This window comes from Diabrotica virgifera, chromosome 9 (assembly GCF_917563875.1).
Source record: "Diabrotica virgifera virgifera chromosome 9, PGI_DIABVI_V3a".
Lineage (NCBI taxonomy): Eukaryota > Metazoa > Arthropoda > Insecta > Coleoptera > Chrysomelidae > Diabrotica > Diabrotica virgifera.
Window position 1 is genome coordinate 201,138,114 of NC_065451.1, and position 16,914 is coordinate 201,155,027.

The window sequence follows — 16,914 nt, forward strand, 5'->3', positions numbered from 1 at the left end:
GTCATTGTCACAGCGTCACAGCTTTGGATTTGGTTGTTTGTTGGATATTTTTTATATTTTGGATCTAAGTTGTATGTGTATGTCCTGTTTTATTCATTAAAAAGGACTCCTAAATAAAAGTTTATTCTCAGATACAGATGATTCATGATTTGACCCAAATAAATATGAAAAAAGGACATTTATTGAAGCTATATAATTTGAAACTGTTAATTACAAGAATCACATAGACATTCTTTATAATTAATTTAGACATTTTTGTGTGCAAATAAATGTTTTTAGTAGGTATAGATATATAATATGTAATTTCAATCAATCTGAATGCACAAATATCATGCTTGAGAAATTGTGGAAAAGTTTAGGATTTGTTAAAATTCTGGATTCGAAAGTACAGTTCAATTCAATAGATGTAACATAATATAGGTACCTATGGTATTAACAATATAAACAGGTTAATACAATAAAACAAAGGTTTTTGTAATTTTAATCCTTTATTATATTAGATATAGGGCCCGTACTTTATGTCCCGGTTAAACCGCCATTAGCTAACCGGGTTTAATCAGGACAGAAATATATGCATAGCATAGACATATACACAATTATACTTATTATTATGATTAGGAGTGCGAAAATGGAAAACGAAGGTGAGGGATAGGAAGCTGACTCTGGAACAGGTCACAAGACTTACCATGGGTTGTGGAGCCAATGATGATGATATTATGATTATACATGATATTACAATGCAAGAGGCCCAATGAGGTACTTTTCTTTCTCGATTAGCTAACCGAGGTTTAACCGGGACATGAAGTACCGGCCCATAATCTATAAAGTTTTCAACCAAAAGTATGTATTACACTTTCATTTTCGTGTCATCAGCATTTGTTTATTTAAACACACTGTCAAAAAAATTAATAAAAAAAACACCATAATGCTAATTTTTCTATTATTATTTTTGTCCTTTAAAATACAGTAGAGCGTTGATTATCTGAACGTCGATCAACCGAACGACTGGTTATCCGAACTCCCGACTCCTGTGCCCTGCACTCGAGTACTGAGCAAGCGTTAGTAATTAACGCTTAAAATATCTTCAATTTTGTATCCAAAAATATGTTGTTGCAAAGACTGCACTTTTTTGTTTAATTGCTATTCGTCATTATCAAGGTATAAACAAATATAATTATATAAATATGGTTTTCATTCACTTGTGGATAAATATGTATGACAATCTCAATATAGTTGGATTATCCGAACAAATCGGTTTTCCGAACGCCCATGTCCCCCAATTAGTTCGGATAATCGACGCTCTACTGTAACTTCTTTGTTCATACATTTGCTAGTTGTCCTTTTAACAGAATTAGATATAAAATAAATATTAAAGGATACCTACTCAAAATCAAACGCCAATATCATGTATCTATTTATAAATTTATTAATAAACTGCTAATAATAATAAAATACTTAAATCAGTCACCAATATAATATACCTATTTATTTATAAATTTATTAACAAACTGCAGTCCAATAAAAATAAAATTATCAACATTATACTACATTACAATGATCTTTCCATCATGTTCGAAGCATATTATACTACCAACATTCGTCGGAATATATTCTTTTTAGTATGTGTGTAGTAGAAGCATAGCATATACTATAAAAACATTCTAAATTTCATGTTTTTTGCATATACTTCAAAGAATATCCTCGGACCAAATACCCTAATAGCACAAGGACGTCCAATGGACGTCCTTCACGGACTTTAGGGACGTCCATTGGACGTCCGTTTTCGTCCGAGGAACGTCCTTTATACGTCCTATTTTGGTCCAAATGTCGCGCTACCGAACGTCCATTGGACGTCCATCTAAGGTCCGAGGGGACGTATATTGGACCTTAATCGGACGTAATTTGGACCTTGATCGGACGTCCTAGGGGACGTAAATTGGACCTTAATCGGACGTAAATTGGACCTTAATCGGACATAAATTGGACCTTAATCGGACGTAAATTGGACCTTAATCGGACATAAATTGGACCTTAATCGGACGTAAATTGGACCTTAATCGGACGTAAATTGGACCTTAATAGGACGTAAATTGGACCTTAATGGGACGTAAATGGGACCTTAATCGGACGTAAATTGGACCTTAACCGGACGTAAATTGGACTTTAATAGGACGTAAATTGGACCTTAATCGGACGTAAATGGGACCTTAATCGGACGTAAATTGGACCTTAATCGGACGTAAATTGGACCTTAATCGGACGTAAATTGGACCTTAATAGGACGTAAATTGGACCTTAATAGGACGTAAATTGGACCTTAATTGGACGTAAATGGGACCTTAATCGGACGTAAATTGGACCTTAATCGGAAGTAAATTGGACCTTAACCGGACGTTCTAGGGGACGTGAATTGGACTTTAACAGGACGTCCAATTTTGGTCCAAATGCCACGTTGCCAAACGCCCAATGGAGGTCCACTTAACATCCGAAGGGACGTTCGGTGGACGTCAATTGGGCCTTCATAGGACGTCCCAGTTTGGTCCAATGTCTTGCTGCCGAACATCCATCTAATGTCGTGGGAAATAAAAAATATATTTTTTAAGGAACTTATATTACATCTTATATTAAATTACAATTATTGGATATTACATTATTTACATTAAATTACAATACACTTCTCCAAGAAATTAACGCACCACCTTAAATATGGGGTATTTTTGATGTCTCGTATTTCCTAAACCTGTTGTTTCATCTAAGTGATTTTTTTATAATATTATAGCCTAGGCTATAGGTTACCTCCTTAAGCTTGTCATGCACAGGGAGCTATGCTGTAATATATGTACATTATATCATATCGCTCTCTATAGTAATGAGTGAGCCTGCAGACAGAAAACAAATGGTTCCATATGTGCAGGCTCACTCATTACTATAGAGTGCGATGTGATATAATATATATTACAGTATAGCTCCCCGTGCATGACAAGCATAAGGAGGTACTTAACCTATAGCCTAGGGCCTAGGCTAGAATATTATAAAAAAATCACTTAGATGCAACAACAGGTTTAGGAAATTCGAGACATCAAAAATGCCCAATTTTTAAGGTGGTGCGTAATCGGCTGTATATACAGGGTGTAACAAAAATACACGTCATAAATTAAATCACATATTCTGGGACCAAAAATAGTTTGAATGAACCTAACTTACCTTAGTACAAATATGCACATAAAAAAAGTTACAGCCCTTTGAAATTACAAAATGAAAATCGATTTTTTCGATTATATCAAAAACTATTAGCGATTTTTTATTGAAAATGGACATGTGGCAGTATTATGGCAGGAATATCTTAAAGAAAAATTATGGTGAAATTTGTGCACCCCATAAAAATTTTATGGGGGTTTTGATCCCTTAGATCCTCCCAAACTTTTGTGTATGTTCCAATTCAATTTTATTATTGTGGTACCATTAGTTAAATTCAATATTTTTGTTTCTTAGTATTTTTCAGATAAGGCAGTTTTTATCGAGTTGTGACTTCTTTTTTAACATGTCTACATAAAAATTTTATGGGGGTTTTGTTCCTTTAAACCCCCCAAATGTTTGTGTACGTTCCAATTAAACTATTACTGAGGTACCATTAGTTAAACAGAATGTTTTTAAAACTTTTTTGCCTCTTTGTATTTTTTCGATAAGGCACATTTTATCGAGATCTGGCTTCTTTTTTAATATGGTTCAAAATATCCCTAAAAATGTAAAGCATAAATAAGTCTGCATATTATTACCAAGTTTCCATAATCGTACTTAACCATATACAAATATGTGGTGGATTTGACAAATATTCAAAATATTTCGATAAAAATTGACTTTTTGAAAAAGCAATAAGAGGCAAAAAAGTTTTTAAAACGTTGTGTTTAAATGGTACTACAATAATAATTAAATTGAAACGTGCACAAAAGTTTGGGGGGGTTTAAAGGAACAAAACCCCCATAAAATTTTTATGGGGTGTCCAAATTTTACTATAGTTTTTTCGTAAGATACTGCTGCCATAATAATGCCACATGTCCATTTTCAATAAAAAATCTCTAATAGTTTTCGATATATTGGAAAAAATCACTTCATCTTGTAACTTCAAATGAGTGATAAAGGCACAGAGACTTAGATGGCGAGGTCACATTGAAAGGATGCCAAACACGAGGACTCCAAAAATGGTACTAAACTACACTACAGCTTCAAGAAAGAGAAGAGGAAGGCCGAAAAATAGATGGAAGCAAGAGGTCGAAAAAGATTTGGAAAGAATGGTGCTACAGGGTCAGAAAAGAAAAATGAATAACAGGAAGGAATGGAGAAAAATCACATATCAAGCCAGAGAAGATCTCAGTACATAAAGAAACGTGAAAATGAAGAAAAAAAACAAACTTTTCAAGCCATGGGCCTCTAAGACCCTTGGTGCTATTATATATATATATAACTTCAAAGGGCTGTAACTTTTCTTGTGTGCACATTTGTACTAAGGTAAGTTAGGTCCAATCAAACTATTTTTGGTCCCAGAATATGTGATTAAATTTATGACCTGTATTTTTGTTACACCCTGTATATATCTACATACTTCGTCTAATTTACTAACTGTTGCGCGTCATCCGCGTCGTAGCCTGTGAGGTCGCATGATACCAACACGAAATATTTAGGCGGTAGGTGTGTTCTTTTTTAGAATCACTTTGCCGAGTACACTGGAATTACAGCCACTAGACATATTTTATTATATACGCGTAGAAATAATATTTGAAGATTTCTATTAATGTTAACCTAAAGAAATACACAATAATATGTTTCATTTAATTTGTATAAATGGATTATAAAGCGTTTTTATGAAGCAGATTTGTTCGGATCACACTGTAACTGTAATCGAACGAAGGTGACATTTTAGAATAAATTGGTAACATTTATTTGACAGTTACGGTGATGACACTTCATATTTGTTTATATTCTTTACTATAAGTATCTGTTTTATTTATTATATTTACTGTTTTTATTATTTACTTTACTATAAAAAGATCCTCTACTATAAAAATATAAATTTCACCTAATTTTATAACGACTTGGAATAATCGAGGTATCTGACAACTTTTTTAGTTGTTATTGTAGACATACTTATACAAAGAAACCTACCGGCTTTTTGCCAAGAGTTCGGAGCCGTTTTTTAATTATTAACAATGCAGTGCAAAAACTCTTGCACTGCAAATCTTAAAAGATTATAACTTAATTCTTGTTCTCTATTTCTTAAGTTTTTACTTATTTACATTGAATATTAATTTGTTTTGTTGTATAATCCACGTTTACAATAATTATGTGACATATTTGATTTAAAATGGATTCAGGATCTTTTTATACTTTGGCAACTATGTCAACTTAGATCTCTGGCGTAGATAATGACGTGGAACAGTAAGTAAATTAGATGGACTGTAGGTTATATTTGGTTCTTGGGACATCAAAGTATATTTTTTAGACATTCTTAGTCACTGATGTGACATACCTCCGATTTGTTTTTTCATGAGTTTTGTAAGAGAGACTAAAAACTTTTTTTATAGTCACCTCCTGTTTTCATATATTTTTTGACATGTTTTGTAGTAAATTCTCTATTTTGTAGTAAACTACATATTTTGTAGTAAACTATCTATTTACTACAAAACATGTCAAAATTTACATGTGAAAGCAGATGATCCTAAAAATGGTTTTTCGTCTCCTACAAAATTCATGAAAAAGCAGATAGGAGAATTATTGTACATTACAATTCTCTGATGTTTGGGAAAAAGGGCTTAAGTCAGAATTGCACATCGATAATGTTTTGATGATTTCTACAGTACTGTAGTAGATTCTACTGTACATACAGTTTACATCTACAACAGTTTTTTTCTGGTCCAGAAATCATCAAAACATTATCAATGTGCAATTCTGACTTAAGTCCTTTTTGCCAAACATAAAAAAACAATCTGGTCATAACTGACCAATGAGCAATTTTAATTTAACCTAAATTACTACTGTTTCTTAAAATGAAGAGCTTACCCCATAGCGTCTCTTATCTAATCTAACAAGATCGTGCACTATTATTCTAACATACACAGGCACAGCACACAAGCACTATGCTCCGTTTTTCACTATCACCTATCACTCAAACTAGTTCAAAAGGATTTGTCCTCTTCAATCTTCTAGTTTGCCCAGTAGTATCGAGGAGCTGGATTTCCTCGATATTCTTGAACTTATGAAGTTGATGCTCGTGACCCTGCTATCTTCTTGATATTTGTTGATAAAGTAATAACTTATTATGCATGGACAATGTGGACTTTCTTCCAACTAGCCAATACACTTTTTATATCTCTCTTTTGCCTTTCATAGCCACAAGGCTATACATTTCCTTCTTGGTTTTTTTTTGTAGGCCACTTTCAGCTGATTCTAAAAAAAATTAAAATGAACGGTAATTTTTCTATTCTTTACAATTAAAAATCAAAAGAAATAGGTACCTATTTACAGGTAATAATATGCATGTATAAATGATTCGTTTCATAAAGAATAAAGAAAATTGAAAACGGATTTTATAATACTTACAAAATTGTTTAAACAAGAGATCTAGCCAGAGCCCAGAGCAAAAACTAGCAGAAGCAGACAGTACAGCAAAAAAGCCACTAATTTCCATTTCCCACACCCCCTTATCGATGCACTTTTTTCCAATCAAAATTTTTACTTTACTAAATTTTTAGGTTATCGGTTATGTTATGAAAATGCATAGATATATAATACTCTAGATTGCGCCTTACGATCTTAAAATGGGTGACGGTTGCGACAGAGATAAATGAGCCTATTTGGTCGGTAGTCTCTTTCTAATTCAAGGGGAGTATCGACGACGTCACTATCCTACTCTGTCGTCGAGTATTTTAGATGGTTTGACAGTTCGAGCGGATGGCGACGAGAACTGGTCGTTTGTCTTCGGACGTGGATAATCCTGGTTCGAATCCCATACCAATCTTTACTTTTTTATTTTTTATTTAATCAATATTGCGTTTATTAGATATTATTACATCTCTAAAGTAAATCTATGCAAAGAAATATATAACAAATAAGAAAAACTGTGTAGGTACCTATAGATTTTTAACAATATAGAAGCCAATGTTATTTTTTTAATAAGTTAATTGTAGAATAGTATAAAGTAATTGTTAAAAATATTCGTAAAAAATTACCAATAATTAATATCAACATAATGTACCATCGATTTATTAATTGAATCGGTCATTTCAAAAACAACATGAGTCACATATTCCTAATTTTACAGAAAAGCAAAGAAAACTAACTATATAGTCGAAAGATGGATGAAATGGATGACATCAAAATTCAGAGTTATATTGTAGTTTTGTTCCTAATGTTTTTATTGGACTGGTGTCGTTTTTGCACACAACGTTTATCTTAAAGGAGTCTATTCCTCTCAAAAAGTTAGTTTCTGAAAATTGTGGACTTTGCTGTTTTTGAAATGACCGATTCAATTATAAGTAATTAGACATTATTTTTATTTATGAAACTATTGTTACAATTTTTTAAAAAAGTAGAAGCAAAACAAACATTCACATCATTCGAATAAGGACGAATTTATATTAATAACGAATGACTTTTATTTTACTATGAAGTTCACAAATTATGTATTCCAATATTAACGTACTATACATACATTTATTATCTGCTAGATTTACTTAGGTCCATTTTTCAGATGTAAAAATATCTAATAAACGCAATATTGATTAAATAAAAATAAAAAAAAGTAGAGTTGGTATGGGATTCGAACCACGATTATCCACGTCCGAAGACCAAAGACCATTTCCCGTCACCACCCGCTCCAACTGTCAACATATATTACTCGATAAAGTGGGATATTCACGTCGTCGATATTCCCCTTAAATTAAAAAGAGACTACCGACCAAATAGGCTCATTTATCTCTGTCGCAACCGTCACCCATTTTAAGATCGCAGGGCGCAATCTAGAGTATTATATATCTATGTGAAAATGAAATGTGATGACCATAGATATATAATACTCTAGATTGCGCCTTACGATCTTAAAATGGGTGACGGTTGCGACAGAGATAAATGAGCCTATTTGGTCGGTAGTCTCTTTCTAATTCAAGGGGAGTATCGACGACGTCACTATCCTACTCTGTCGTCGAATATTTTAGATGGTTTGACAGTTCGAGCGGATGGCGACGAGAACTGGTCGTTTGTCTTCGGACGTGGATAATCCTGGTTCGAATCCCATACCAATCTTTACTTTTTTTATTTTTTATTTAATCAATATTGCGTTTATTAGATATTATTACATCTCTAAAGTAAATCTATGGAAAGAAATATATAACAAATAAGAAAAACTGTGTAGGTACCTATAGATTTTTAAAAATATAAAAGCCAATGTTATTTTTTTAATAAGTTAATTGTAGAATAGTATAAAGTAATTGTTAAAAATATTCGTAAAAAATTACCAATAATTAATATCAACATAATGTACCATCGATTTATTAATTGAATCGGTCATTTCAAAAACAACATGAGTCACATATATTCCTAATTTTACAGAAGAGCAAGATAGTCGAAAGATGGATGAAATGGATGACATCAAAATTCAAAGTTATATTGTAGTTTTGTTCCTAATGTTTTTACTGGACTAGTGTCGTTTTTGCACACAACGTTTATCTTAAAGGAGTCTATTCCTCTCAAAAAGTTAGTTTCTGAAAATTGTGGACTTTGCTGTTTTTGAAATGACCGATTCAATTATAAGTAATTAGACATTATTTTTATTTATGAAAACATTGTTACAATTTTTTAAAAAGTAGAAGCAAAACAAACATTCACATCATTCGAATAAGGACGAATTTATATCTATTAATAACGAATGACTTTTATTTTACTATGCAGTTCACAAATGATGTATTCCAATATTAACTTACTATACATGGATACATTTATTATCTGCTAGATTTACTTAGGTCCATTTTTCAGATGTAAAAATATCTAATAAACGCAATATTGATTAAATAAAAATAAAAAAAGTAAAGTTGGTATGGGATTCGAACCACGATTATCCACGTCCGAAGACCAAAGACCATTTACCGTCACCACCCGCTCCAACTGTCAACGCATATTACTCGATAAAGTGGGATATTCACGTCGTCGATATTCCCCTTAAATTAAAAAGAGACTACCGACCAAATAGGCTCATTTATCTCTGTCGCAACCGTCACCCATTTTAAGATCGCAGGGCGCAATCTAGAGTATTATATATCTATGGTGATGACCAATGACCACGAGACGCTACATAGATACTCGCGCGGCAAATTTGAAAATGAACGCAAATTGAACAGTACAATAAATGGCCTCTCTTAAAATCTTGTAATGGAAAATTTTACCCCTCCAGGAAGACATTGTATGAATACTATGTTCATAGAATATCTTGTGGTAACTTTCCACCCATAATTTAATCAGATAGATGTTCACGGAATAGAACGGTAGTACCTACATTCCTGGAATGTTTTGTGTTGTTAGGATTAAACTTTTATTTTATTTATTCTTGAATATTTCCTATTGTTAAACATTGTAACCAATAATTTACAAATAAGATTTTCATTACATTACATAAAATCAAAAACATTTTTTGGATATTAAACTATATAGTTTGTTTATAATTGTAATAATTGTATATACAATTTTGAATTAAGATTTAATCTTTTCGATTTAAACTACAGTAAAACCTGTGTTACCGGCCCCCTGCAAACACCGGCCACCTGTACTAACGGTCAGTTTAAAAATTCCCCAAACCAATTACAGTAAAACCTGTCAGTAACGGCCACTAAAAATGAAAAAGCTATTGGCCGATATAGAAAGGTGACCGGTATTGCCAGTTTTTGTAGTCTAGATATAATTGGTTTGGGGAATATTTAAACTGGCCGTTAGTACAGGTGGCCGATTTTATCAGGTGGCCAGTAACACAAGTTTTACTGTATATCTAGACTACAAAAACTGGCAATAACGGCCACCTTTCTATATCGGCCAATAGTTCTTTCATTTTAGTGGCCGTTACTGACAGGTTTGACTGTATTTCATTAACGTAAAGTTAACGCGTAAGTTAATATTTTATTGAATTATTTTGCTATTTGATCCCGTAATTGGTATAATGTGTCCAATATAATATATAAGCGTTCATAAAACGTCCGTATTTCGTCCAGTATGGACGTCCAAAGGACGTTCAACGTCGGACATCCAAAGGACGTCCATATTTATTCCGTCCGAAGGACGTCCAACGTCGGACGTCCAAAGGACGTCCATATTTATTCCTTCCGAAGGACGTCCAAAATGGGACGTCCAAAGGACGTCCGTTTATAGTCCATGGACGTAAGGACCAAAAATGGACCTATTTTGGACGTCCAAAGGACGTCGTGTGCTATTAGGGTATATTGAGCACATTCATGTACATAGTTACTTAGAATATTCGTAAAAGTTTATTCTTGGAATAAACTTATCGAATATTGAATATCGAATCTACCAAGAACATGAAATTGTTATGTGGGAACCATTTAGGCTTGAGTTAAATGGAGAATAATCTTTTAAAACAAACACACACAAAATTTAGTTGCACTAGATTTGCTCCTGGTTGAAAATGTAGGTACTGCCGCAGCTTGTTTGATTTTAACTAACAGCATCCTCCTTTTCCAGTATTTCAATGTTTTCTCTTTTAACAACTGCAATATTATGTAAAAGTATACAAGCCGATATTATTCTTCAAAAAAAAAAGGTAACTTGCATCTCATTTCACATATTAATATGGGGAATCTTTTCTTCATAAAATACCAAATAAATATTCTTTCAATAACAATTCTTGAGGCAATTTGTGATTGATTATACAGCACTTCAACTACTTTCTGAAGATTATGCAATGGTGTCATTTGTCCATAATTCTCAATTTTATATGCCCATCATAATATGCAAAAGTATTTAAAACTTTTAAACCTAAAATAGCACTTCCATATTGTATGTTGGTTATGTTGTTCTTTATCTGACAAAATAATTAAATTCAACGTTTTACTCTTTTCAATGATCTTACATATATTTTCTTAATACCCTACATGTACAGGTAAAACAAAATAGAATTTTATTTTTATAGGTTATTTTTATATTTACATTCTTAGACAAGGAAAAAAGAGAGGACCGGTAACACTCATTTAAAACACACGTTCCAAAAGTGAAGCCACTTTTAGGTTTGTTTGTCACCAGAAACATGGCGGTCACGTCAAAAATAACAATGGGTTGCCAGTGGTGGGTGTTCGTTGAAGGTTAAAATTTCATAAAAAATAAAGTAAATCATCATCTAAAATTCGTAATAAAAACATATGTATGTATTGAAACATATGTACGTAATATGAGCAACTTAATAAAACATTTACCGTACACAAATTCTTCATTTTAAATACATTTCATGTTTTTATTTTAAATACTCAATGCATAACAATACCCCAAAGATACGTCGATGATCAAAATCTCTGGTGTCGGTTTGGCTTCACTTTTGGTCATAGGATTACTCGCCCTCTCTCTTTCCTTGTCTAAGTTTACATTTACATTACAAAAATATTATTATGTCATTTGTCAAAATAAAAGCTTCCTTGCCATGAGCTAGCATTTTGAATTTCCCGGCGATGTCAATGTGTAAACAACATGACAACGTTGTAAATATTTTGACGCATGCGCAAATTAGGGAGCCGCACTGTATCTTTAGCCGCACCTAGCGGATAGTGTTTGGTAGTAATTAACCTTTCCAAACCCAACCTTGGATAAGTAAAATGAAACTGTCACTGGACAGTTTTCCTAAATGTTTTGTTACTGTCATTATGATTTGCCTATTGTAAAATTTAAAGATTTTAAATTAAATGGTGTGTTTAATAAAATAAAATGTAAAAAAGTAACTTATTTAATATCGATCAAAAACTGAATACATTAAAACCTAGCTAATGATACAAGCATTGCTTCGATATCGATGGTGTTTCGAAGAATCCCCAAAACCTGGACAACACTGATGGTGGTGGTGGTGATGGTTTTTATTTTTCCCGTGATGTGGTTCCTTCTTCTTACACAGACTAGCTTCACTCTTCGAGGTAGGGAATTCTTTCTCTTTAGTCATTTTCTTCGCATATACATGCATCACTTTCCCGTATTCGTATTTAGGTTCTTGAGGTTGTAGTGATTGGTGTAGGTTGAGGTGTACAGGTGGCTTTGGGCACATCTGCGAATACGATGGTTCACTTTGGTGTTGAGTCTTTGGTTCAGGTTTACAGAGACTTTTGGATTGATTATTTGAATCGTTTGATAAGAGACTGGGTGTTGGAATTGCGAGTTCTGTTGGAAGCACCATACTGACCTAAAACATATTCATATATATTACATTATACAATATAATGCAAAAGTATGAAATATAAAATATTATTTCAGAAACAAGCTACTTTAAAAAAACCTTAAAACACATTATGCTTTACTTGTTCGTCAATATTTAGATTAAAATTTTTCACTGCATTTGTTTGGGAGAAGAGGCAGCATGAAAAGACCACCTTGGTCACCAGATTTGTCTCTCTTGGATTTTTTAGGTGACACTTATCTATGTAATCATCATTTGTCGTAATAACGTATCATTATCTATATTGCACATCATCCGTGTCTTTAGAAGAATTACATCAACGAATTTTTAATGAATGTCTATGAATCATTTCACAAATGATTCGGATGATCTATGTGAATTGTATCGACGCCGTTAATAAAAGATTAACTTATTGCTGATAAATGCGACAATACCTTTTCTGATAATGCTTCTGTTTCGTTTTGATTCGACCACCATATGTATAATTATATCATTTATTCGAGAAAGATATATTTTAAGTTCTCTTAAGTTATCGTTCTTGAATAAATGATATAATTATACATAAGGTGTATAATTATTTAGACTTACAAAAAGCATATGACAGTGTGCCCCTCAGCAAACTATGGTCAACCCTACAGCAAACCAGCATTAAACATGGTCTTATTAAAGCAGTCCAAAATCTGTATAATGGAACGACTGCAAAAATTCAATCTTAATCAGGATGTCTGAGGGATGTAAGGTTACGAATAGACTGAAGCAGGGTTGCTGTTTTTCGCCTATCTTTTTCAAAACTTATCTGGAACAAGCACTCAAGCTGTAGAAAAGAAAACGTAATGGCATGGGAATCTCTCTCAATTACGAGACAACACTATAGATTTTATGTCTCGCTGATGACCAAATTCTGATTGAACAGGATCATGACGACTTGCGTTACATGATGCGGAAACTAATACAAGAATATAACAAGTGGGGCCTCGAACTCAACATTAAGAAAACAGAAGCCATGTGTATTGGAGGGACAAAACAGTCCATTACATCAGACGATGGGGTAGAAATTAAACACTGTGATGAATGCAAGCACGTGGACATGCAGATAACTCAAGATGGAACACTCGATGCTGCTATAAAAGACAGGGTAAAAAAGCCATATCCATGATGAACGGCAGGGTTGGCAAAACCAAGATTTTTTTCGAAAAAACCAAAAAAAGCAGGTTTTTTGGTTTAAACCAGGTTTGTTTGATACAAAGTATAATAAGTCTAAAAACTTTAAAAATGAATAAATTATTTTATAAAATTAATTAACAAACAATGAAAAAAAAAATGGTTAAGACAACTTTTATTTTTATTTACACACACACAAAATTATTATAACAAAAAAAACATCATCAAACGTTATAATATTCAAAATAACTAGGTAAGTTCAAAAGTAAAAAAATAGAAATTATTTATCTTTATTTTCTTCATTTGCGGCAGCTGTAGTAAAAACTTCAAATAAAAACACCAGTTTGGAGGCTCAGTAAAAAAAAATAAAAATACAAAACCAGATTTAAACTAACTGGTTTTTTTAAGAAAAAACTAATTGGTTTAAACCTTGGTTTAAACCAAGGTTTTAAGCATGTTGGTTCAAACCTGCCAACCCTGATGAACGGCACTCTGTGGGACAAACAATATCTAAAGCGAACAAACAGTTCATATACAATATCATACTTAAAAGTGTAATCACATATGGCAGTGAAGTTTGGCCAATGAAATAAAGAACAGAGAAGATGTAACTAGGAAAAAAATGGACTTCTGGAGAAGACAAACAGGCAAATCAAGAAGATCAAACCGGCAAACAAGTATATGTTCTCAAAAAAGTTGATAGTGTGTAAAAAATTTTTATTAATTAGCTAAGTACTTTCAGCACATCACGTGCCATCATCAGAGCTTCCTAAAAGAACATTTAAGTTAAGAGATTTTTTATAAAAATACGAGATTGAAAAAACTTACGTCCCATAGGTATAAATCCTTCATAAAAGAGTAATTGCCAAACAACATTACATTTTAACATGATGTGCTGAAAGTACTTAGCTAATTAATAAAAAAAATTTTACACACTATCAACTTTTTTGAGAACATACACCTGTTTGCCGGTATGACCTACTTAGAAGTGTGTACAATTCATACAGTCTTTTTCAATTTCATTAAAGCAAGAAGAGATCGGATACCAAATCAGAGAATACGAGTTACGCATACAATAATAATTGATGACTTAAAAGCAAAACAACTAATGGTACAGCTATGTACAGGGAATGCCAGATGACAGGAACAGTGCCGGATTAACCATTAGGCAAAGTAGGCAGTTGCCTAGGGGCATTGGCCCTAAGGGGGCCTCGCGGGGACCAAAACGAAAAAATGTTGAAAAATTCAAATATGGCTCAATACCATAAAAGTTATGGTGGACGTATTAAGTTACATTACAATGCATACTTTTGTTCACATAGAAAGTATATGCTGTGGGAATACATCGCTAATGAATGCCCTTTGGTAGAAGGACCAGTACTACAGATGGAAACAAGAAAACAAGATTCGAAAGTGAGCAAAAAACACAAGAAAAATCAAGAGAAAGAAAAATCCTTAATTAAAATTCAAAACAGAAACAAAACTTATTTAAACTCCCACGGAAATCCATAGCTAGTGAGCTGCAACCAATGAAAATACACGTGATGGAATAGAAATAACTGAGGGAAACATAGCTTCCCTAACTGAAGAAGATGAAAAAACATGTAAGGACAGTTCTCTTCCAGTTCAAGAAGGTAAAGAACCAGAAACCGAAACTAAGTTAAAAATTGAAGTTAAAGATAGATTGGGTCCTAAATTCGGAAAAAGGCATAGGATTACGGAATACAGTAACTAAAGAAATTAGGTAATTTTGGATTGGGAAAGGTCTTCAGAATGTAAAAACCTTGATGGAAGTGTTTTAGTGTCAAAAAGAAATTTTGAAGGCATTACAAGATTTTTATACAATCTATGGTTTTTCGAAAACAAACCAGTGGAACAAAAATTAAAAGAGATTGGCTGACGTATTTTCCCTCAAATGGAATATCGTATTTTGGGTTTGTTCAGTCTGTGTACAACTTTTTTTCATCCTTTACCGACCGTTGGAAAGTTATGATCAAATACTTAAATGAAACTCCACTAAACCATCTAATTCGCCACGATCTAGTCCTTATAAGAACAAGCAGCACATGTCATAAGACCTTTGCCTAAAGGTTAAAACGCTTTCAAATCTGCTCTTCATACTCTTGCTGAAGACACTAATCAGCAAGCTGAAACAGTTCATGAGGCTAAGGTATTTGTTGAAAGAAATGTCAAAAAAGAAACATTCATAATGAATGAGTTTTGGGTAACAATTTTATAACGCATCAACGCTGTCAGTAAATCATTGCAGAGAGAAGAGATTGAACTTCAAACTGCAGTTCAGCTTCTAAATTAACTTTTGAAGTTCTTAAAATTCCAAAAAGATAATATTGCTTATTACGAGCAGAGGGCCTGCAACCTACAATACTCTGAATATTCTCTACTATAGGTACTCTAATTACTGAGCTGAGTCGTCGGTTGACAGTGTACGCGTCAATGAACTCAGTATTTGGTCTTTGTGTTTTTCCAAAATTGAGTGATAGTCAAATAAAGGGGTGTGCTTCAAAACTACGTGAAAACTATCCTGATGATATTGAATCTGAACTTGAAAATTAACTAGATAGAACAGTTCAAATATTTTATAGTCCAGCTTCAACCTTGCAGGGAAAACAATTTATTCCTGCTTTTTCAGGCGAACGGACATTTTCAAAAATAAAAATTATTAAAAACGGAGAAACCTAGGTTTCTTAAGGGGACTCATAGCTTGGGTTGCCTAGGGGCCTCCGGCACTGGATAGGAACGCTAAACAGATTTAGACGTGGACACCACAAGGGAGCAGGAAAAGAGGAAGATTGAGAAGCTGGAGGGAGGGAATTGAAAAAGAACTAGAGGAAAAGGAAATCCCTCCAGGTCTATGGTTAAACAGAGAAGAATGGCGGTTAGGAGCCGGAATGCGTCAGAGAACGCTGTAAACCGATGGTAGTAATATATTTTAAGTCTTACCTCGTTCTTTTCCACTGAAAAGCCAATAGTAGATGGACCGGTGGTACTTCTGGATCTAAACGTACAAGGAAGCGTTACTTGAGAATTTTGAGACTTCTCATCTGATTCACCATCGTCTAGTACTAGTGAACCAAAAATGTCAGCAGGATCACAGCTACTACAAACAGCTCCAGCTGAATTTGATCGTTGTTCTGAAAGATATCGTATATTAACAGTGCAATTATAAAAACACTATAGTAAAATTTATTAAATTTAAGTTTGTGGTGCTAATACCTAAGAGAAGTAGACATTTTGATATTTGTAGATCTTTTCTCCGATCGTATATCCAAGCGCATTAATAAAACTGGGAGTGCGACAGGTCGACACAA

General features: G+C 33.2%; 1 protein-coding gene and 1 long non-coding RNA gene across 3 annotated transcripts in view; both read right to left on the reverse strand.

The window, feature by feature from the left end:
* Positions 1–1,403: 1,403 nt before the first annotated feature.
* On the reverse strand, positions 1,404–6,764 carry LOC126892082 (uncharacterized). The gene is made up of 2 exons (XR_007700670.1): positions 6,595–6,764; positions 1,404–6,441 (listed from the first exon to the last, which is right to left on the reverse strand). It is a non-coding gene; the product is annotated as an uncharacterized LOC126892082 (long non-coding RNA).
* A 5,203-nt stretch (positions 6,765–11,967) lies between these two features.
* LOC114329289 (soluble guanylate cyclase 88E) overlaps positions 11,968–16,914 on the reverse strand; it is a 143,411-nt gene continuing 138,464 nt past the window's right edge. For both annotated transcript variants that reach the window (XM_050661509.1, XM_050661510.1), the window contains 2 exons: positions 16,547–16,737; positions 11,968–12,430 (listed from right to left, as the gene is read on the reverse strand). In XM_050661509.1, the coding sequence (XP_050517466.1) occupies positions 12,017–12,430; positions 16,547–16,737 (605 nt within the window). In that variant the 3' untranslated portion in view covers positions 11,968–12,016. The remainder of the gene's footprint in view (positions 12,431–16,546; positions 16,738–16,914) is intronic.